This window comes from Castor canadensis, chromosome 11 (assembly GCF_047511655.1).
Source record: "Castor canadensis chromosome 11, mCasCan1.hap1v2, whole genome shotgun sequence".
NCBI classification, from domain to species: domain Eukaryota; kingdom Metazoa; phylum Chordata; class Mammalia; order Rodentia; family Castoridae; genus Castor; species Castor canadensis.
Window position 1 is genome coordinate 16,242,285 of NC_133396.1, and position 24,464 is coordinate 16,266,748.

Genomic DNA, 24,464 nt, shown 5'->3' on the forward strand with positions numbered 1-24,464 from the left:
CAGGGCATGTACTAGAATAAGACTGCTGGAGACTGCTTGAGGTTTAAGCAGTTAGGGGTTCTGGCTTTTGATGTTCCTTTGTGACTGCTTAGAAGACTGTTACCTAGTTTTTAGACTTTGGATTTCGCTTGTTTTTCCATGAATGTCTTCATTTTGTTCCTGAATCTATACAGAACAGCATGTTGTTGTCATTTGTTGGTTTCCTCTGTGCTGTGTTAGTCTTCCCAACTTTGTTTCCATGACAGTTTTAAAGGGTACAGGGCAGGTATTCTATAGAGTGCGCCTCTGCTTGACTTGTCTTAAGTTTTCCTGGTGATTAGATTTGATGTCACAGAGTTTTGGGAAAGAGATACTCACTTTTACTATTTTATTTCTTTGGGAAAGAGATACTCACTTTTACTATTTTATTTCTTTGGGAAAGAGATACTCACTTTTACTATTTTATTTCTTTTTATGCAAAATATTTAATAGCGATATTTGCATTTTATAAAAATGAGATTATAGACTTACAATGTGCTTTTAAAAACTTACACTTGAGATTTATAAATATATATAACTTGTAACTTGTTTTCATCATCTTATATTTTCTCAACAGCCCCTATTGTTAATTCTGTTTCCTTAGGAAACCCTGTTCTGCATTTCAAACATCTGATCTGACAGCAGATTAAGAACATAATCTGTTAGCAGATAGGAGATAGCTTTAGAGGATGGGGGTACTTGTGGTGGTGGCACACTTTTTTTGCCTTCTTTTTTGTGGTACTGGGGCTTGAACTCAGGGCCTACACCTTGAGCCATGCCACCAGCCCTTTTTTTGTGATGGGTTTTTTTGAGATAGGATCTCATGAACTGTTTACCTGGGCTGACTTCGAACTGATCCTCCTGATCTCTGCCTCCTGAGTAGCTAGAATTATGGATGTGAGCCACTGGCGCCTGCCTGCACACTTGTTTTAATTATGTAGTTGCTCTATTAAATTACTTTGTATTTTATTTAAAAAGTTTAACTGCTTTGAGTTATGGGATTACATGTCTACACAGATAATGTAGAAGGAGAAAGGAAGGAGAATATAAAATTGCCTTGGCAAGGAGCAACCTCTTCTAGAATTCATTCTTTTAATATAATTTTCTTCTCAAGTACGGATTTTTTTTTTTGGTTTAGTCATATCTTTATGATTAAGAATCTTCCTAAATAATTTGGGAGGAGGCTCAAACTCTTCAGGAAATAATTTGGAATTACTGAAACTAAGACTAAGAAGGTTATCTCCAGAATTGCTAACAATTCTGAAAGATGAGTTAGGAAAAATCAAAGTGATAGATGAAAAAGAAAAATTGCTCAGTTTTAGCTGTTGATGAAAATTTGTTTTTTCTTGTTTTTATTGTTTCAGTCACTAGAACAGGTGGTGGAAGGACTGTCAGGGTATTTCTTTTATTTATTTAAACATTTTACTTTTGCTATACCGAAGTACATTTATTTTGGAATTTAGGAGAATTCACCTTTGTAAAAGAGGTAAATAGAATGTTGTTGATGGTCTTAAGCTACAGTTTTCTCTGAATAGACTTAGTCTCGCCTAATGCTTGTTGCATACTTGTGAATTTATGTGTTAGATAAAAATGCAAGTCTACTTGAATATTTAGTACAGTACAATGAACAGAACTTTGCTTTATAGACTGTTTTGCCTGTGTATCCCGTAGAACCATTGTAGGTTCCAGTTTTGGACACAAGCAGATAAACATAAAGATAATACAACATTCTTCCTTATGATTTGGCATTTTAGTGGGAACCAAATTTGGTACAGGACAGTTCTTGGAATGCTTGGCATTGTGATTATTCTAGGTCATTTCTTTGGGAAATCCAATTCAAGTGATGATTTAAGAGAATTGGATGGTTATCACGGGAATAAAAATGGCATAAGGTATGACTCCTGTGTTGGATAGATAAGCATCTTCTATGATGTACTTAATCTAAGACAAAAGATGACTTAGGAGGCCAATAATTCTATAGTAAATAATGCCAGTTTTGGAAGAAGAACATCTTAGAGAAGTAGGCCTTGAAGAGTTCATTAAAAGCTGGGTAGGATGTGGGCTCAGAGAGAGGAGGGGAGAAGATGTTCTGGGCAGAGGGAACAGTTTCAGGCTTCACTGAGTGGAGAGTGGTGGGAAAGTTAGAGTATAGCCAATGTTGGTGGCCCAGATGCCTGGTAATGAACTTGAATATTATTTTATAGGCATGTCGGAATCATTGTGCCATGGAATAATGGTTCTTAACTTTTTGCCTCTCAGGAAGCATGACACAAATGAACCAGGCTGTCTGTCCATGCCCTCACTGCTCTCTGGGTAGGAGAGGCATGTTCTGATAAGCTTTTGCCATGCCACTCGCCAGGTCACGTGGGTTGTTTTAGTAATGATCTACCTAGGTTTTCTTTTTGTGGTCACAACACATTTACTTTCTAGTATAGTCTTGTTTCAGGATAATAATTGCATTTCTACAGGGAAAATAATATATTAGGCAGATTAAAGGCAAATTATTACCTTTAAGAATGTGGATCTCTTTTTTCAACAGTACTTTTTAAAATTCCTGTTTTGTTATGTAAAGAAACTTGAATATTATTATATTTGTCTTTTAAGTTTTTCTATGGTTTTGTTATTTATATAGTCTAATAAAAGATATCTTGGTGTCTAATCAAGAATCAGTTATGGGTGTTAGTAATTTCTGTCATAGGAAAGAGTGGTGATGTTTAGCACAACTCATCAGTCTTCAACAGCCTTTATAAATGCAGTGTGATTGACTCATTCCACCTAAGTTAATTACGAGGTAGAAAAATTTTGTCCTAATAGAGATAAATAGTGGCACAGAAATCATCTTGAATTTAGGTTGAAGAAGTTAAAGAAGACAGGTGTGGTGACGCACACTTGTAATCCCAGTGACCTTTTGAGGCCATCCTGGGCAAAAAGCAAGATCCCATCTCAACCAATAAGCTGGTTGTGGGCCTGTCATTCCAGTTATGAAGAAGGAGGAGGAGGATTGGAAGACCCTATCTTAAAATCACTAAAGCAAAAAAAAAAAGAAGGGTTTGGGGGCATGGCTGAAGTGGTAGCATGTGTTACTAGTGAGCATGAGGCTCTGAGTTGAAACCTCAGTATTGCCAAAAAAGAAAGAAATTTTAGTTACTATTGTTGGTTCCTGCTATTTGATCATTTTTGTTCATGTTTTGCTCTTTAAAACCTGTCTGTAATCAGATAAAGGATTTTTTTTTTTATTGTTGTTGTCGAACTGGGGTTTGAATTCAGGGCTTGCACTTGCAAAACAGGCGCTATACCACTTGAGCCACACCTTCAGTCCATTTTTCTCTGGTTATTTTGGAGATAGGGTCTCCAAACTATTTCCCCCTACTGACCTCTTACCTTGATCCTCCTGATCTCAGCCTCCCAAGTAGTTAGGATTATAGGAATTGAGCCAGCCATGCCTGGCTAGGATTTAGATATTTTGAAATCAAAGAGGACCATGACTAGAATAGTGAGAGGAGTTAATTTAAGGAATGTAACTGTTTTTGTAGTAAAAGGTTTCGTGACAGGAGGGGGGAGAAATGACCCAAACATTGTGTGCACATATGAATTAAAAAAAAAAAAAAGTTTCATGACTTGATTTCAAGATGGTCTGCTGTGCATTCTCGTGTTGTCACAGACAGAAGTTACAGTGGGATGAAAATGATGCCGTTCTGTCATCTGTCACTGAAAATGTCTTCGTCCAGGCCAGTCTGTCCACTGCCTCTGTCGTCCTCTGTTGATTTCATTTTTCTTCCAGTACTTTCTTTTGGTCCCAGACCAGTCGTCTAGTGTCCTACGTTTTGTGCCAGCTGACTCCAATGACTGTTGTAGTGGAAGACCCTCTTTCTGAGGCTCATTCTTGGTTCTAAAACCTACATATGAGAATATTAGTACACACTTATCTTTTTTTTTTATTGTTTTATTATTCATATATGCATACAAGGCTTGGGTCATGTCTCCCCCCCCCGCCCGCCCCCACCCCCTCCCTTACCACCCACTCCGCCCCCTCCCTCTCCCCCCCACCTCCTCAATACCCAGCAGAAACTATTTTGCCCATATCTCTAATTTTGTTGAAGAGAGAGTATAAGCAATAATAGGAAGGAACAAGACACACTTATCCTTCTGTATCTGCTTCTTTTATATTTTTAAAAGCCATGCCAATAATGAGTCAGATTCATATTTTAGAAATATTTAAGAAATTTTTATTCAGAAAAATTAACATAATTGACTTTGTTTTGGTGAATAGTTTTATGAATTCAATATAGTATCATAGGATACAGAGCAGTGTCATCTCCCCAGCATGCCATCATTTTAGAGTTATACTTCCCCACCCGTAACTCTTGGCACTCACTGCTCTCATCTCCATTCCTATAGTCTGTCTTCTCCAGGATGTCATGTAAATGGGATCTATAGTACACCAGCTTTTGAGACTGGTTTCTTTTACTCAGAAGAATGTTGTGTAGATTGATCAAGTTTTTGCATGTATTACAAGGCTGTTCCTTTTTATTGCTGAGTAATTTTCTTTGTGTAGAAGTACCACAGTTTGCTTATCCAGTCACATTTTGACGTTTGTTTCCAGTTTGGAGTAGCTGTAAATATTTGTGTGCACATTTTTGTGTAAGCATAGTTTTCATTTCTCTAGGATAGCTGACTAGGGGGCAAAAAGTATTCTTGGATCACATGCAGTGTAGTATATATTTGATTTGAGTTCATAAGAAATTAAACCTTTTTCCAGTGTGGCTCTACCATTTTATATTCCTACTAGCAATTCATGAGAGAGCCAGGTACTTTATGCCATTTGGTGTTACCAGTTTTTTTCTTACTACTCTTTTTTGTGGTGCCTGGAATGGAACTTAGGGCCTTGTGCTCTACCACTGAGTTATATCCCCAGCCTACCAGTATTTTAGCATTACCCATTGTAATAGGTAATGCAGTGACACTCATGCTTTCATTTGTACCTCTCTGAAGGCTAATGTTGCTGAGCATCTTTTTTGTTTGTGATTGGTTTCCCGTATTTTAAGCATCTTTTCATGTGCATATTTGCCATCATTGTACATCTTTGTGGAGTGTCTGTTGAAATCTTTTGCCTAGCATTTAATTGGATTGTTTTCTTGAGTTTTGAGAGTTCTTTTAGAGAAGTCTTTTTTTAGATACGTAATTTGCAGATATTTTCTCCCAGTTCCTCCCTCCCTTTGTCTCTTTTGCAATACTGGGGATTGAATCAGGGCCTGGTACGTGCAGGGCAAGTGCTATACCACTGAGTTACATCCTAGTCCTCTACTAGTCTTTAGTTTGTTTTCCCTTTTAGTAGTGTGTCTCAGTGCAAAAATGTTATTTTATTTATTTATTTTTTTGAGATGGGGTTCTCACTATGTAGCCTAGGCTGGTATCAAACTCAAAGTCTTCTTTCTCAACCTTCTGTAGCTGGGATTAACAGGTGTATACCACTACACCCAGCCAAATTGTGTTCTTTGTTGGATTGTATTAAAATGAATTAATTTAAAAACTAGTATCCTATAAAAGTGGTAAAAATTGGATTATTGACGAGAATGTGCTCATAAAGTTGACTTGTGAAAGGGTGTATTAAAATGATAAAATGTTATTTTATGGAAAAAATGGTGCTAATTAATCTTGAGGACACATAGGATTTTTGCTTAACTCAAGGAGATGATTGGCTAGCCAGTTACAGGGTTTAGCTACCTTTTATTGGTGGCATACAAATGTACTTATTTTTCCAGTGGCTGTTCTTGCATATTCATTGCCTATTTATTGAGACAGATAAAATAGGTGAAAATCATTCTCCTGTCAAGAATGTGAAATAGTTACATAGAATGATAATTTACTTTATTATTTGGTTTTTGAGGTACTGGGACTTGAAATTGGCCTTGACCTTGAGCTACTCCACCAGTCCTTTTTTGTGATAGGTTTTTTTTGACATGGGGTCTCACAAACTGGGCTGACTTTGAACCACGATCCTCCTGATCTCTGCCTCGCGAGTAGCTAGGATTACAGGTATGAGCCGCCAGTGCCCATTTTCTTACATGCTATTTTCTTATATATTATATGTTGCATGATTTCCATTTTACCTCAGTTGGAAATTTGGAGGGTTAGGGAAATAACCCACCACTAACAGTGAGCACTTACTGTGTGCCCAGTGTTCTCATAAGCATTTCATATATAGTAACCCTAGGAGGTAAGGGATTATTGTCAGCTTTAGAGATGATTAAGTTGAGATACAAAAAGTTAAGTCATTTGCCCAGGTTTCGCAGCTGGTGAGTGATGTGACAGGGCTGGAGTTTTCAGGGCACGTTTTCTGGCTCTGAGCCTGTACTCTGCATCATCGTGCTACCTTTTTCCCAAGGACAGATTTTAGCTTGTGCAATATTTTGCTTTTCTTACTACTTTTTGTCTAGGTGCAGACTGGGAATTTTGTAGGGAAGATTTGCTAATTCTAGGTCCTTTAGTTGGTATCTGTGGACATATCTATCTACTATTTCTGTTGCCTAATAAGCAAACACTGTCCTTATCTATATCACCAGTTCTCAACCAGAGCTCATTTTGTTCTCCATGGAGACTTTTGTTAACATCTGGAGACATTTTTGGTTGGGACGTGCTACTGGCATCTGGTGGATAGACACCAGGGATGCTGCAAAACATACTGTAGTACACAGGACCTCAAACAAAGAGGTATCTAGCCCAAAATGTCACTGTGTCAATTCTGGTCTCTATCATACCTTAGTAATTATCTTATAATACCATTCTTGTGTAATAGGGAAAGTCATTGTAGTGATAGAGAAATCGTTATTTTTGATTTTTGTTTGATAATTGATTTCACTCAAATCAATACATGTTGGAATAAGGGACATAATTACCAACCATAACTTTAATATTTAAACTCAAGCCAAACTGGGAATCATAGCCCACTGAGGGAAAGCTGAGGAAATTCAAAGACGAGGCCATGTAAAGGCTGTGGATATGTTGTCTAAGTGTTTGTTACATTATCTTTTTTTTTTTTTTTTTTTTTTTGTAGGACTGGGTTTGACCTCAGGGCTTTCCACTTGCAAATCAGACACTCTAACACTTGAGCCCCACCTCTAGTCCATATTGCTCTGGTTATTTTGGAGATGAGATTCTGCAAACTATTTGCTCAGGCTGGCCTCAGACTGCCATCCTCCCAATCTCAGTCACCCAAGTAGCTAGGATTACAGGAGTGAGCCTCTGGCGCCTAGCTATTAAATGTAAACATTTGAAACAACAGTACAATTTTAACCCCCCCTTTTTTTTTTTAAGTTATCAGTTTCAAACTGAGGAAAGTAGAGAATATTATATTATAGCCATTGCATATACCACACGTTTAATAAATGCCTCCAGATAGTGTTGAATCCTTTTGAACTTTTTCTTGTCGTGTTCCTTCAACATTTCTGTGTTTTTTGATTTACCAGCAATCTCAAAAGGTGAAGGGGCCTAGACCACTTCTGGTGTCTTGGCTGCAAGCTAACATCTCTCTCCCCTCATCCTTCATTGCAGTTTATGGCTACAGAAGGGCTAGGAGAGGGCAGGACCAGATTATCAAGAGTCAGGGCTGGGGAGGCATATCCGTAGGTTGGAGACAGCTGGTAGAATAATAGGTAACATGAGGTGAGTGGAGAAGGTGGAAGGTTGGCAAGGGCAGAAGAGTAAGGTGATGCAGCCAGAAAACCAGTGTACAAACTTGACAGACAGTGATGGGGATCAGCAAGAGCAGACCTTTGAAAAGTAGTCTTGTGACTGTTAGTTAGACTGTTGTCTTCTCTGCCCCTGCCTGTGAGTGATAGAGCCGAGGTGAAGTGGGCTTGCATTCTGTCTCCTACTTGGATTATTTTAATGGCCTGTTATTAGTGTCAGTGCCTGCCATTTCTTCCTCTTCTAAGCAGTCTTTTATCATGGCTATTGAATAGATTACCTCTTTATTTAAAAACTTTCCGCCGTGCTCTATTGCCCATGTTAACTTAGTTAACTTGGTGTTGTGGCATTTGAAGTTGACTGTAGCTCCTTCTATCTCTGTCCTGTACCATGAGTTTAAACGTAGGATTTTCTCCCTTTGGTGATCTCACTTGGACTGTAGTCTCTTAAGAGCTTGCATTTGTTCTCACTGTTATCTAAGTGGCGAACTCCTGCTTACCTCCTGAGGCCTCTCATGCCTTTAGGCAAATGGAATATTCCTATACTGTCATTGTTCATTCATTCTTTACCTCTCATGCTAGAATATGAGTTCCTTGAAAGCAGTGGGCTTATGCTGTTTGTGTCTGAGGCTGTTAGCACTGGGCCTGGCCCTCAGGGAATACTTGTTGAAATTTATTAATGGATAGGTCACACTTAGATTTTAGCCAGGTTTTTTTTTTTTTTTTTTGGTGGTATTGGGATTTGAACTCAGGGCCTCATGGTTGCTAGGCAAGTGCTCTACCACTTGAGCCACTCTGCTAGCCCTCAACCAGTTTTTCATAGGAGGAAAAAATCTCTATGGTATGGAGTTTGATTTTCTGCAATCACAGTTATCAGAATTGTGAGACTGACATCTGGAAACTGAAATTGGAAGGTTTGGATGGGAAACATATCTGCTCCTTTGGTCTAAAACAAGGAAATCCTCTATGGCTTGTTGTACTTTTTAATATTCAGTCACGTTTCATTTATAAATTTGCCTCATTTATAAATTTGATATATTGATAGAATCAATCCGGCTTGGATCTTAGTAAAGATTTCATAAAATGTAAAGGAGAACTTTGGCTTTTACATTAGCAATAGCTGCTGCTAAGCTATGACCTTAATCTGGAGGCCAGATGAAAGAATCTTCAGATAGGTAATTAAGTTGGTAGAGTAGAAATGGGTCTAGAGTTTATAGTTAGCAAGTCTTTAAAATCGTTTTAATTGGTCTTTTCCCTGACTTCAGGAGTTTTATTCCTGAGTCATGGAAGACAGAAGAGCTGAAAAGTCATGTGAACAAGCGTGCGAGTCACTGAAGAGGCAGGACTATGACATGGCTCTCAAGCACTGCACAGAAGCCCTTCTTTCTCTCGGCCAGTGCCCCATGGCAGAGATCACAGGGCCGTGCCCATTGGAGCTGGAACGCATCAAAATCGAGAGTCTTCTTTACAGAATCGCCTCATTTTTGCAGCTGGTGAGTACACACTCTCAGAGTGCCAATGTGTAATCATGTAATGGCCTTTTCATTGAGGGAGGACTACTGCTAGTCACCCTCCATACAAAGTCAGGTAAGTTTGGCCTAAAGAGATAGGTAGGATCGATTGCTGGCTATGGTGGCAAACTATTGTGTGTTTAAAACTTTGAAGATTGTACTATGGTACATTTTAGATTACATACTCATTCAACAAATATTTATTGAGTGCATAGTATGTACTAGTCAACTGTTCTAGGAACTTATGTATTGATGAAAAACAAAGAAAAAGGTCCCTTCTTCCTGGTTATTTTTCCTAGTAGATGATAGAAAAGAAATAATAGCCATTATAATTAAGTACACAGTTTAGATAACAGCATGAGAAAAGGAGAACAGAGCATGGGAGACTGGAAATACTGGGGCTGACAAAGGGGTTGTGATTTTACTTAGGGTGGTCAAGTCAGGCCTCACTGAGACTCCCTGAGAAGGTGGTTAAGAAGGGTGTGAACCGTACGTAAGTCAAAGGCAAAGGGGGCGTTACCGCAGAAGCTCTGAGGCGGTAGCATGCCTCCTGTGTCTGAGGAACAGGTAGGAGGCACTGGAGTAGAGTGTGTGAAGAACGCTAAGCCAGCCTAAGATTTTGGTTCTTATTCCATGCAAGGTGGAGAGCTGTTACAGCACTTTGAGCAGAGAGGTGGCACGATGTTAATTAGGAGCCGTTGGACTTGGGTTGCAAATAGACTAGGAAGGAATGAGTAGATGCAAGGAGACTAGTTTGGAGACAGCAAGAGTGACTCAGCCCTAAATGGTAGCAGTGGAGCTAGCGAGAAGTGGCTAGTTCTGGTTTATAAGACAAAGGTAGAAACAGTAAGATTTCCTGATGTAGTGGATGCAGGGAATGAGCAGGAGCTGTCACAGTCACCTTTCTGACAGTTTTTTGTCTGAGTAGTTAGAAGAATGGAGTTTCCTTCAACTGGGGTGAAAAGACTGTACATAGGGAGCAGGTTTGTGAGCTCAGTTTTGGACCTGTGCAGTTTGAGCTTCCCAGCTGGAGGTGCTGAGTGAGTAGTCGCACGTGTAGGTATGGAGTTTGGGGAGAAAGATTGAGTCTCTGTGATGCTAGAGTTTAGAGTCTTGGGGAAGTCACCAAGGGAAAAGAGAAGACCAGGTTTTAATCTCATGCCACTGTGTCAGAGAGGTTGGGGAGAAGAGGAGAAACCTGCAGAACAGCCGCGAGGACAGGGAAAAGTGTGAGAGCCAGTGTCCTGGGAGGCATGTGAAGAAAGTCTGTATGCCAGAGTGAGCTAATGTTTACCACTTGTCAGTGGCTGCCACTAGAGATGTGGCAGTGTGTCTCTAGGTATATGTGAATATAACTGGATCTGACCAGATTCAGTGGAGGTCAGAGTGGTTCCTTGGAGCAGTATGTGGCTGATTAAAGCAGACTGAAAAGAGGATCAGGGGAAATATATATGGAAATAAATTAATATAGGTAACTCTTGAGGCGTTCTGTCATGAGGATTCCAAGAGAAAAAAAGGAGTTGGACAAAAAGTACATAGTAGGAGAAGTGAAGTCAAGAGAAGAATTTTTTTAGTTGGGATAAATAAATTATTTATAGATGATCCAGTGAAGAACAAACACTCAGGGATGTGGGAGAAGCAAAGGAGACATAGTGGGGTGGTGTTCTGAAGAAGGCAGAGGAGCAGGTCTGCACAGCAGTGGGATTAACTTTAGAAGGGAGCAGGAATAGTTTGCCTGGGAGAAGGTGGAAGGGATAGAGGATGTTGGGAGGAAGGTAGACATGGTAGGGACAGTCTGTGGACATTCTCTTCTTATGGTTCCAGTTTTCTGAGTTAAGCCATTGGCTGAGGAGGAGTGTAGAGGAGGAGGTTGTTGTTAGTTGAGGTGAGAAAAGGTGAGAAGTCCTGATGGGAGTCAGTGTATTAGAGGAACGCATTGTGGTGTATGTTTGTATTGTGCTGTGTAATCTTCACAGAGCACAGGAGTTGGCTCTGCTCTGTGAAATTTTTTTTTTTTTGCAATACTGGGGTTTGAACTCAGGGCCAACACTTTGAGCCATTCCACCAGCCCTTTTTTGTGATGGTTTTTTTTTTTTTTTTTTTTTTTTTGAGATAGGATTCTGCTACCTATTTTCCTGGCTTGCTTTGAACCACAATCCTCCTGATCTTTGCTTTCTGAGTAGCTAGGATTACAGGCATGAGCCATCAGTGCCCACAGCTCTGTGAATATTTTTGAAACAAAGTGGAGCTTCTCTGGTAACGTCTCTGTTAAAAGCAGCCCTTGAACTACTTAATTTGATCTTGTGTTTTTTGTCTTACAGAAAAACTATGGGCAAGCTGATGAAGATTGTAGACATGGTACGTTTAAAATGGCACTTTTCAGATTTGAAGATTTTAAATTATTGAACAATATTTTAAGGTTTCACTTTTTTTTTCATTTTCTAATTTCAGAAGTTACAGATTTAAAACAATTTCCATCTTACTGTGGTACCTAGTGACTGATTTGGTTGGTGTCTTTCCTGCTATGACAGGTGTGCACCCGGTGTACAGATGAACATTGCTTCTGTTCATGAATGTTGAAGTTCCTGTAACCTTCCTCCCAAGGAATATTGACAGTGTGTCCTTTTAAAGTTTGAGTAGTTCCAGCCAATAGGAGACCATTTTTAAGAAATGTAGCATACATTGATGAAATGTTAAGCTTGGATACATTGAAAACAAGGCCTGTCCCTCCTGACATGTTTTGTAGTTACTCAGATTTTCCTTTGAAGAGCCTGCCTAGAATGCTCTTTAGTTCTTTTTTCTTGTTTTCTTTTGGGCAGGAAATTGTGCTAATATGATTTGGGTTGAGTACTTTATAGAAGCCTTTTTCTTGGTGATCGCTGCCATTTCACTTGCCAGCAGGTGAGGAGTTCAGTGAGCATTCTCACACACTCTCGTTGGAGTGTTTCGCATAGCTCAGTGACTTGGATAATAGAATGTTTCATTTATCCAGAATTGGGGGCTTGGGCCTGAGGTATTTAAGGTAAGTTAATTTTTTCCCTCTTTACTCCTTTGTGTTAGTACTTAAGGAAGTATTTAATATTTTTGTTTTATACTTTACCAAATAATATTACCTTTTCCTCTGGTGTATTAAGCATATTGTAGCCATTCATTAAAGATCAGTGACCTCTTTGTGAGCCTTGTTTCATAGAATTGTTGTGGTTTGGTAATTAAATTAGAATTAGAAAAACCCAGTAAAATCTTCCTTAAAAATACCTCATCTTTGGACATCTAAAAAAAGTAACAATCAGCAAATAACAATAAGTCAGATAACCTAGATGAATTTGTAGAAGGGGGTGATTTCTCTTTTTTTCCCTATGTGAAGAGATCTTGTTGTTAGTTTGCTTTATTGTCTGGACTTTTCTCTATAGTGATGAACACAGATGCTTATAGTACATAAATTAGGTTTTTCCTTTAAAAATTGAAACAATTTTAATGTTAACTCAAAGTTGCTCACTTGCTTATGTAGCAATATATCATGACTATGTTTCTAAGTTCAGATGCTAGCTCTGACGCTTGCTTCATGTTTGCCAGCCTGTGTGTGCTGTCATTGACTCAGCTCGTTTCCCGCACTGATGAGTTTCCTGCTGGTTCTAGCTTTTTAGCTTGTCATTATAAATCATCTTGCAATAAACATATATTCTTGCTTATTGTTGCCTTTGTTTCTGTAGGATAATCTTAAAAGTTGGAGTCCTGGGTTTAGTATGTACAATAAGGATTTTTATAGACATTGCCAAATTTGTTTCAAATGTATATACCTCATATGCAAGTGCCCATTTACTAACTTTGAAACCTGTCACGCTTGAAATTTTGCTGATCTCGTGTGAGAAATAGTCTCTCTTTCTTTAATTTTCACTTCTCTGAATACTAGTGAAGTTGATACAGTCTTCTCATTCTGGAGATAGGAAACAAAAGTCTCAGGTTAAAACACTGGTGAAAAGTCACAGAAAATTAAATGCTGTAGGTGAAGGGACATATGGAAAAATGTGGCATATTTCTTTTGTTTTACTCAGCATTTTAAAATTAGGTACTGTATTAAAACAGATCTATCAGCAAAAGATGAAGTTGTCTTGACATGAGTGTGTGCTGTGGTGTCAGTGGAGTGTGCCACGGCATGCAGCTGGGTAGGACGTTGTACGCTTTGACCCACTAGTCTCCTTTCTGGGATACCATCCCAAATAATCCAGAAGGAGAAAATCAGAATGGTGTTCATTACAATGCTGAGTGTGAAAGTGAAAAGTGGCTTAGTTCGCAATAAGGAAGGAGTTCCTTAATTACGTTCTGTTCATTCCTTGTTTCTTTCATGTGATAAGTAGGAACTTGGAACATGGTCATTTTTTAATTCATACAAAATCTTGTATACAAAATTGGTCATTTGATGTAAACATTGGGAATACTGGGTAAGATGCATGTAGCTGTCAAGCTCTGATATTAATGTAATTTTTTCCCAACTTTTAGTAACATTTTTGTGTAAGATAAAATGGTGTGGTTAGGTAGTCAGTAATAAAGCAAGAAGAGACTCTCCCTGAGTCTTTGTCAATTATTACTGCTTGGTTATGCTGAGATGCTTCCAGAGATAGCCTTGGATAGCTACTATCTAAAGTGCTCCACCATTGACTTCCTGTTTGCATTTTATGTATAGTAGTCTTGATGTCTGTTGTCTTCCTGTTAGACTATCCATCACTTTGCCTTCGTTATCACTCATAACATGCCTCGTTGCGACGACCCTTCTGCCCTTTTCCACTTGCTGCTTCTGACCTGTGCTGTGGTTTAGTAAATCAGGCTGGCAGTCTTTTCTTAGGGAATTAAGAAAACATTAACTTTTTTTTTAAATTTTGAGAATTTGTGTACAGGAAAGCCGAGGAAATAAAATAGTATTATAAACACTCATTCTCAAAACTGTGATTGAACAGTTATGTTTTACCCATAGTTACTTCATTGTTTTCTGAAATGTTTTAAAGTAATCATAGACATGGTGGCATTTATCTCCAGATACTTACTTCAGTATGTATCTCTAAAAATAGTAAGGCTATTACTGTATAACTGTAATATTTGGTTAACCAAATAAAATTGACAGTAATTCCCTAATATTATCTAAAACCCAGTCCATAACCTGTTTGGCTGATTTCTTTAAATCAGGAACTAATCAAAGAGTCACAAAATTTTGAAATTCAGTTTGTACTTCACTAAAAGTAAATCGACTGATATCCCAAAGAGATGGATGAGTAATAATATGAAAAAAGATTCTTAGTGAGGCTGAAGGGCATCTAGAAAGTAAATGCATAGGCTCTGAGTTCATGGCTTTTAGTTTTAGGCTCAGGATTGTGAAGGTTGCTGAGCCAGTGACCTCTGATTAGGTGAGGTGGTTAAGTCAGTTTTCATTATCTGAACTGAAAACTTCATGAAATGACTCTTTTCTGCCTTTGACATACTTATTTTATAGAAGACTTAATAATATTTTTAGCAAAATGAGCAAAAATAAAGAAAGAAAATATACTTTGAAGCCAAAAAAAAAAACAGTAGCAAAATGAAAAAATGAAGTGAAATAAAAAGAATAGAATCTTACTTAGAGTAGTGTGCTACATGCAATGTGCAGGCGAAGCTTAATCATTAAAAACATCAGGCTGTAGAGTTTTGTCAGTTTAAGAAATCTTCATTACAAGTTTTATTGTAGTTATACTTGACCTGTGAAGTAAATGACTCAGTAACCAGTAACCCCGTTAGAGGCTAACCAGTGACCTGTTAAGTGGACAGGGATTGAATGAACCTCTATACTCTTCCCAGGAGAGAAATGACATCTGTAACTACCTTCTCAGAAGAGTTTTGATTGCATTCAGATAGTCCTATGATTTGATTACATTCAGGTAGTCCATGATTCCACTTACCATGTTTTGACTTTATGATGGTGCAGAAACACTTAAGTACTCAGTAGACTTCTGAATTTTGTTCTTTTCCTGGGCTTGTGATGTGCAGTCCAGCACCTCTTATGATGTTGGACAGCAACTGGGTCAGCCCAGGTCGTGAGATGTGCACCAGCACCCCACGCTGTGCTGTGTTGCTAAGTTAGGATGTTTGGTGGCTAGGTGGTTAGATGTATTAAGTGTGTGTGTGTGTGTGTGTGTGTGTGTGTGTGTGTGTGTGTGTGTTTTCCTTTTTGTGGATTGGGGCTCAAACCCAGGCCCCTATGCTAGACAAGCACTAAACCATTGAGCTACATCCTTCAGCCCTTAAATGCATTTCTTTTTTGGAGGTGGGGGGGGGTGGGACTGGTCTTTGAACTTGGGGCTTTATGCTTGCAAAGAAGGTGCTCTACCACTTGAGCACACTTCCATTCAGTTTTGCTCTGGATATTTTGAAATTGGGGTTTTGTAAACATTTGCCTGGGCTGGCCTTGAGCCTTGAACCATGATCCTCCTGATCTCACCCTCCCAAGTAGCTAGGATTTACATGTGTGAGACAGCAGTACCTGATTGTTAAATATATTTTTGACTTGACTTTATTTTCAGTTCATGATGAGTTTATCAGGATCTGACTCCTTTGTAAGTCAAGGAGTATCTATAGTTTTTATGGCAATTAAAAAAATACATTTTGAAAAATATGGGGGCACTCTGTCTTGGGACTCCCCCCCGCCCCAACTCTGGGGACTCTACTTCCACTTTGTGCTTTTCTAGCTCAATAAACTGTCCTGCTTTCTTCTCAAAAAAAAAAAAAATGCTTAGTTAACAGGGTAACAGTATTCAGAATATCTCAGATCAGGTTCTCTGAAATATGTTATTTTATTTAACGGCATTGTATTCAGTTTTGTAGATGAGGAAATAGGCTTTGTGAGGCTAAGTAACTTGTTTAGGAGCACAGTGCCAGTCAGAGTGGAATTGGGGTTTTGAAGTGAGGACTTCGTGAGCCAAGAGACCATACTGTTTTTCTTTATCCTTAACTGCTGCCTGTGTATACTTTAGGGTTTTATAAATGTACCAAACCTGAGGGAAAATGCAGCAAAAGACTTTTCTTTTATTCTAGAAATGAAAAAGTTGAGGCTCAGAATTATGTAGATACTAGTGGGATGAAGGTTTTTTGGTCTTCAGACTCCTTGTCTATTAATGTTTTACATATTCATCAGGCTTTTTAAGTAGAGACATAGTCCAGTGCCTGTAACCCTAGCTCCTTGGGAGGCAGAGATGGGAAGGGTTCAAGGCAAAAAGTCAGTGAGACACCATCTCAGTTCGTGCACACTGTCATCCTGGCTATCTGCAAAGCATGAATTAGAAGACTGTGGTCTAGGTTTGCCTGGCATAAAGCTGAGATCCTATTAAAAAAAATAACTAAAGCAAAAAGGGCTGGGGTTGTGACTCAGCTGGTGGAGTGCTTGCAACCCCAAACAGAACAGGACATCTACTGTACACACAGCTTTATTGCTCCAGTGAGAATTTAAAAAATCTTTGCTTTGAAATGATCATAGATTCATAGAACGTTGCAAAGATAGTGTAGAGAGGCTTGTACCATTCACTCACTTACCCGCAGTGGTTAGTACAGTATCAATCCAGGAAATTGATATTAGCCTAATGAGTGTATATATTCTGTGTCATTTATCACATAGATTCCTGTAGCCAACAATCATTCAAGGAACGTAACTGCTTTATCACCATGACAATCCTTTTTAATCACACCTGCCATCCTTCCCACTCTTCCTAACCCTAGGCTTTTCATCTCTAGTTTGCCAGTGTTAGATAACAGCACATGACCTTTAGAAATGGCTATTTTCGCTCACCACAATGCCCTTGAGATCCATCCAATTTGTATGTATCAATAGTTCACAATTTTGTTCTCCAACAGGAATTTAAGGTTTTATGGAATGGGATACTGACTTTCACTCTTCCTCCCCCGCCCCTTGATAGTGGGGATTGAACTCTGGGTCTCCCATGCTAGGCAGGTGCTTTACCACTTGAGCCACTTTGCTAGTCCCTGACGTTCACTCTTAATTTTCCCATAATGCCTATTAACTTTTAAATGAAGTTCTTATATTTAAATTGCTAGGAATGAAATTTAAATTATAGGATACTAATACTAATTTTGGGACAGAATCTTAGAGAAGTGAAAGTTTAATATTTGAGTTAAGTTTGACAACTGTTACCCTTTAAATATGTAAACATTTCTTTTTAGTATTAACAGATCTTTAAGGAAAACCGTTATCATGGTGGGTAGGACTCATTGCTTGCTCTAGACAATTTGTAATTGTGCACCTATAGTTATGGGTAGTACTTTTAGGTATCTTTCATGGTGGTTTTTATTCATGGAATACTTGTTAGTGTTAATTTTATATTAACTGAAAAAAATTTTTTTTGTAGTGCTAGGAATTGAACCCAGGGCCTTGTGAATGCTAGGCAAGTGCTCTATGACTGCGCTATCTCCTAACCCTGGAATTATATTTATGTATAAAAGGAGGTTTAAAATAAATGATGCCTTGCCTCATACAATTTTAATAAATTGTATGTGCCAAATATGGAACTGAGATTAAAGATTGTAGTGAACAGACAGGCACTGGCTCACACCTGTAATCCTAGCTACTCAGGAGACAGAAATCAGGAAGCCAGCCTGGGCTGGTGGAGTGGCTTAAGGTGTAGACTCTGAATTCAAATTCCATTACTGCAAAAGAAAAAAAAAAAGGTTATTGTGAACATTTGGGAACAGAACTCTCCCAGAGTATTAAGAAACATAGAAAAGTAGCTAATGTGTTATTTTCTCAGTAAGCAAAATTAGTTTAAAAAAAAGAAAAAAGAAAAAAACAGTAAGCAGATCAACCTGGGAAATAATGAAGTAAGGGAGTGCCTGAGCAGAAGATATGAAAAAGTCTTGCTGTTTTCCACAATTAGGATTTATGTTCCTTGGGGTCTTGCAACAGAGACAGCAAGATGTTGACTTCTAAAATTGAGAAGGAGGCCAGGGAAAAGTTTTAACACAGTTAAATTAATCACTTTCTATAGAAAAAGCTTACTTTGGTTACCAGACAGTTGCCAGAAGTTAAACTTTGCTGTAACCGTATGACATATACATCTCTGAAGTGAGGGTTCTCTCTTTTTTTGCGGGGGATGAGACTGGGGTTTGAACTCAGGCTTCATGCTTGCAAAGTAGGTACTCTACTGCTTGAGCCATACCTCCAGTCTGTTTTGCTCTGGTTATTTTGGAGATGGGGTCTTGCAAACTATTTGTATGAGCTGGCTTTGAACCTCGGTCATCCTGATCTCAGCCTCTCAAGTAGCTAGGATTATAGTTGTGAGCCTCTGTAGCAGATTGTAACAATTAGTTTCTTAATTTCCCAGTTACTAAAAAGGAAATTGTCAGTGTTACTTTAGAAGTATTAGTAGAAGGTACATGAAGGAGCACAATCCAAAGACTGCTAGATACTTTATCTAGTTAGTATAGTTAATCTTTATCACAATCTTATGAGGTCTCCACTGTCACCTCCAGTTACAAGGGAGGAAACAGTAGGACTTCTGTCTTTCTTCAGAGCATTTTACTTGTCTTACCTCATTTGATCCTTACAGAGATTTTTACATGTTGCTTTGTGTATACAGATGACCACACTGAAGGCAAGGGAGGGAAAGTGACTGGCCCAAGGTCATATTGAAATAGTTTTAGGAATAGTGAGCTCTGAGAGAGAGGGCTTACCGCGGAATGTTGTAAGATGCTTAGGCATCTCACTTACTGGAATCATCCAGTCACAGTTGTAGATAGGTGATCTGTAACATAGATAAAGTGAAACTATGGGTTTGCCCGAATACAACCTTCTTAATACAGAGATATTGCAACTTTCAATTTAGTCATTGGATTCAAGTAGGAGTATATACATGAAGATGTTTATTGAAGTTTTTTTTTTTTTTTTGAAACAGTGTCTCAATAAGCAGCTTTGGCTGTTCTTGAACCCATGATCCTCTTGCCTCAGCCTCCTGAGTGCTGGGATTAGAGAGGTGTACCACCATGCCTAACACAATTTTTTTTAAATATAAAAGCTAAAATCATAGAATTTTATTTATTTTTTCTTTTATTGTTATGATGAGTGGGGATACATTGTGGCATTTACACAGGTTCTTACAATGTTATTTTTAAAAAAGCTAAAAATTAGAATCCTTCTGGAGCAAGGGAATAGTTAAATAAATTGATGTATCTACTTGACGGAACATTATTTAGCCAGAAATATGGTAAATAAGAACACTATTAACAAAAATACTAAATTTGCTGAGTGGAGAATGCACAGTATAAGAACTACCATGTTTGTTATTTATAATAATGTGAAATTATGTAAGTATTGATGGAAATTGCAGAACAGTATTTTATGTAGGATTTTATTAGTGTTATGATGTATGATAAAAGAAAAAATAAGATGATGTGTGATAAAAAAATTCAACAATATAGTGAGAATATATTCAGTTCAACTCAAATATTTGATGAACAGATCCAATGGACTTTATATACACTATAATCTTATATGATACTTAAAAGGAACATTATCATGGAAATAACTGGAAATAGGGTAACATTTCAAAAATATTTTCTTTTAGCAAATTATTTTCATATACAGGAAGACTAATGTATGTGCACACTAATAATAGAACCTTGGGCTTAGGAGTCAAGAGAAGGATACACATTGCTTTATTAATTGAACCATTAGCAGTTGCTATGAGAAATAGTCTCAAATGACATGCCATAAAAATGATTATATTCTGTATTGCTAGAAATAATAGAGATTCTTGTGATCCTTGGGATCATACTAAATCCACAAAGACCGGCAAACAATTTGGGTAGCATTTTCTGTAGCCATTGGACATTAATCTTGTTGAATTTGATAAATGCTGATTGTTTTCTTTTGGTGATACTGAAGTTTGAACTCAGGGCCTTATGCCACTTGAGCCACTCTACCAGCTCTTAGTTTATTAGAGGTGGAAAAAACCCTGTATAGCATAGATTTTGATTTTTCTGCAGTCACAGTTATCAGAATTGTGAGAATGACATCTGGAGACTGAAGTTTGAAGGTTTGGATGGGAAACATATCTGCACCTTTGATCCAAAACAAGGGAATCCTCTATGGCTTCTTGTACTTTATAATATTCATAGCCAGCCCTTTTTTGTGTTGGATAACACAAATCCCAGTTGGCGGTTCTGGGGTTTGAACTCAGAGCCTACACCTTGAGCCACTTTACCAGCTCTTTTCTTGTGAAGGGTTTTGTTCCGAGATAGGGCCTAGTTAATTATTTCCCTGGGCTGGCTTCGAACTGCCATCCTCCTCATCTCTGTCTCCTGAATAGCTAGGATTACAGGCGTGAGGCACCAGCGCCTTTTCAGTATAGGCTAATCCTTAACTGATTAGATATTAGGAATATCTAATACTGAGATTTGCAGTTTCTATTGTGCATTTTAATAGCACAGGATCTTGTGTCACTGTCAAAAACATGAGAATTTGGTCAGCTAGAAAATCTGCAGTTTTAAAAGCTCATATTTAGCTTGAAATCATAGGTTGAACAGTTACTCACTGGAGAAGTTTTTTTTTTGAGATGGGCTCTCATTGTGTTGGGAACAAGTGGTGCTCAAGTTGTTCTCCTGCCTCAGCCTCCTGAGTAGCTGGGACCACAGGTATGCACCTTCATGTCTGGCTAGCGCCTTTAAAAAAGAAGAAAAAATTAGCTGGTGGAGTGGCTCAAGTGGTAAAGTGCCTACCTAGCAAGTTTGAGGTCCTGAGTTCAAACCCTAGTACTGCTCCCCGCCCCCAAAAAAATCACCAAAGTTTGTTTGGTTTTTTTTGTTTGTTTGTTTGTTTGTTTTTTTTTTAGTTGACATATAATAAGTGTACACATTTGTGGGTTACGGGGTAATATTTCAAGACCAAGTATACAGTATGTAATGATCAGATCAGGGTAATTACCGTATTTATCATCTCATACATTTATCATTTCTTTGTGTTGGGAATATTCAAAATCTTCTGTGCTAAATGTTTTGAAATACACAATTGCTATTGACCATAGCTAGCCTGTTGTGCAATGGAACCTGGGAAGAACCTGGGAAGTTATTCTAGCAAGCTGCATACTGGAGAGAGTTTTACGATTACTTCTCCCTGTGATTTTGATGTGATACTAGTTGGTTGCAGGTTGTAATAGGTTTAATATGTTGATTTGTCTGGTGTTTTTTCTTGTTTATATGCATGTCTTAGAATTGAAATACCACTGCTTTCTTCTTGTGTTTGCAGTTATTCTTTTTGCATATAAGAAGCCATGCTTGTGGTAATGTGTTAATATTGTAATCAAGAAAAATGTGGTTGGATGCCATGTGGTTAATGATGCTGTTCTTCCATGGTAGTGTTGGGAGAAGGACTGGCCAAGGGAGAGGGTGCCTTTCGGGCAGTGCTGTGCTGCATGCAGCTGAAAGGAAAGCTCCAACCTGTGTCCTCCATCCTTACCAAGTCACTGACCGGAGAGTCCCTGGTACGTGGATGAGCTAGGGTTTCAGTGCATGAACACAGAGTCATTTTTCCTCGTAGTTCTTCCTACCAGAAATCAAAATTCATGAAAATCTTGAGGTGCTCATTTCTTTTGAATAAATTAATGTTTAATCATTGGATTCTTACAGTTTGCAATAGTGTATAGAAAAGTCATAGGTACTTTTAATAAACTTGGAAGTTTAGGATAACTAAAGGATTAAAGGTATAATGTAACAGAGCCCAATATTTTGGGGTTTTAAAATGCTCATATGGACTTATAACCTTATAGAGTTCTTGTGCTTTTGTTGTTGTTTTGAGACAGGGTCTCACCTGCATTAGGTTCCTGAGTGCTAGAATATAGGAGTATACTACCCTGCTTGGCTAGGGTCCTTGAATTCAACTGTTTATTTCACAAAATGTTTTAAGTCTGCCTAAACTAAATAATAATTACCTCTTTTTAAAATTCTTGTTTGCATGTATAATAATTGTGTTTCTGAAGATGGTATATGTGTAGAAAAATATCCATAACTACTCTGATGGAACCATCTAATTATATTCAGACTTTAGAATAAATCTTTTTACATAGCATTTACTTTTCTAGATTTGTGGGGTTTTTTTGTTTGTTTGTTCTTTTTTTTTTTTGGGTGGTACTGGTTTTTGAACTCAGGGCCTCAAACTTGCTAAGTAGGCACTTTATCACTTAAGCCATGTCCCAGCTCTAATATTAAGGTTTTTTTTTTGATACTGGGTATCGAAGGCAGGGCCTTGTGCATGCTAGGCAAACACTTAATCACTGAGCTACATCCCCAGGCAAAGGTTTTTTTTGTTTTGGTTGAGATAATTGAAAGAGTACATTTTGGAACTTTAGAATTGGTAATCTGTAGACATTGGAAGAAAAGAGATATAATTTGTTTTCACCAGTTGGTAACTATTACAAAGTTTACTGACACTTTTCGGGAATCATTATGTAAAACTAGAAAACAAAGTATATGTTTATTTTATGGCACAGTGTGAGTTCTTTGTTCCTTATTGATTCTTGTGAATTAATTGGATTGTGACACTATCGAGCATTTTTTACTGTAAAGAAATATATTTGGTAAAAATATAGAAATTAGGAGAGTACTTGGTATGTTGAGTGTAATGTAGTGATGTATCTTGGGGGAATTAATCATTTTTTAAGGAATTAGTATGCCGTGAATTGCTTTTTTAAAAATTTGACAGTGTGTTGATTTCACCAGATTCACAAGTGTGAATATAATAAAATTATATAGCTATTTAGTTCTAAGTAGATGGCAAAGAATATTCTTTATAACTAAGATAACTTTATCTTTAAGGGGCTTTGCTTTATACATTAAAGATTTTCCATTTTTTCCTGCTAGGTTTTTAAACTTTAAGCTAGCAAAAAGTTATTTGTTTTGAGTGTCAAGTTTTCTGAAATTTGAATTTCAGGAAAGTGAATGTTTTCATTCCATAACTTTATTAATGATCCAACTTTGAAATGATAGGATTTTATATGAATCTCTGAGTCATGGCTAACTGCTTGAGTTGACCATTTTGCACATATAAGCTCATTAGTCCTAGAAAAAGTATAAAACAATGTGAGATTTATTTCTTTTCACTTACAATATTTGCGCTACAGTGATACCTGTTGCAGTATTTTATTGAATTAATTTTAAGCTCTTGCATAAGGTGAATAGTTTTCTTACTTATAGAAAAGGCACTCTAAACAGTTTTTCTTGTTAACTTTCTAACTTTGCTTACAAATGTGTAGCTTTATTACTAGCATTGATGATAGTGTGGGGGTGAGGGGAAGAAGGTAACATTGTGTCTTACAGATAAACTTTAGAAATAACTGAGGAATGAAACTGAGTTGCCACAGTGAAGAAATAGTACATTGATTGTTTTTTCTCTTTTTCTTTCACCCTTTCAGAATGGGATGGTAACAAAAGATTTAACAAGACTGAAAACACTTCTCACAGAAACAGAGGTATGTTTATTTCAAGGATCTTTTTGAAGCTGTGTTAACTCAGTCTGGCTGGTAAAGCCTGCTGTGTTAAAATTTGGACAGCTTGTTGCTGTTGCTGAGCATTCCTTCTAGCTGGGGCAGGTCTCAAGGAGTAGAGCACTTGCCTCACAAGCATGTGAGGCCCTAAATTCACGCAAAGAAACCAAACCAAAAAGTGTCGCTGATTCTCACATGTCCTCTGTATCCCAGGTCTTATGTTCTGTCCCTAATTCTTACCAGTTATCTCTGGTCTCAAAATGGAACAGCTGTTTGGGAAATTTTAATTTGAATCTACTTCTGAAAGTTAGAAGATACTGCCACTAAAAATGTGATACTGAAAAAACAAAACCAAAACAGAATATTCCTTAAGCCTTCTGTATTGTTTTAAAGAACAAGGAAGTCTGTGACTGGATTGTTTTTAGGGAATAGGTTTAGGAGACAGAAATGAGGTATATCAAGGTAAATGGTGAACCAAAATGTGCCGTAGTGACAGAATGTGGAAGTTCAGGGACAGCAGCAACATGTAAAAGGTACACAGTTTTCTGAGCCTCACATTTCTCTTCCTTATCCAAGCATATAAAAACATTTTTATTTAGCTGTCCTATTTTAAAAATACCTATTTTTTAATTTTGTCATAAGTGGAAGCTCATATAAAGTAATTGTTTTTTTTTTTTTTTGCATATTTTTTTTCAAGAATTGAGCATCTACTATGCTTGGTGCTAGGGATACAGCATTGAACAAGA

The 24,464-nt window shown here is 37.7% G+C and overlaps 1 protein-coding gene across 8 annotated transcripts in view; it reads left to right on the plus strand.

The window, feature by feature from the left end:
- Positions 1 to 24,464, plus strand: part of Helz (helicase with zinc finger) — a 149,496-nt gene that overhangs the window by 8,915 nt on the left and 116,117 nt on the right. For all 8 annotated transcript variants that reach the window (XM_074045481.1, XM_074045483.1, XM_074045479.1 and 5 more), the window contains 4 exons: positions 8,969 to 9,196; positions 11,536 to 11,572; positions 21,596 to 21,720; positions 23,647 to 23,703. In XM_074045481.1, coding sequence (XP_073901582.1) covers positions 8,987 to 9,196; positions 11,536 to 11,572; positions 21,596 to 21,720; positions 23,647 to 23,703 — 429 coding nt within the window. In that variant the 5' untranslated portion in view covers positions 8,969 to 8,986. The remainder of the gene's footprint in view (positions 1 to 8,968; positions 9,197 to 11,535; positions 11,573 to 21,595; positions 21,721 to 23,646; positions 23,704 to 24,464) is intronic.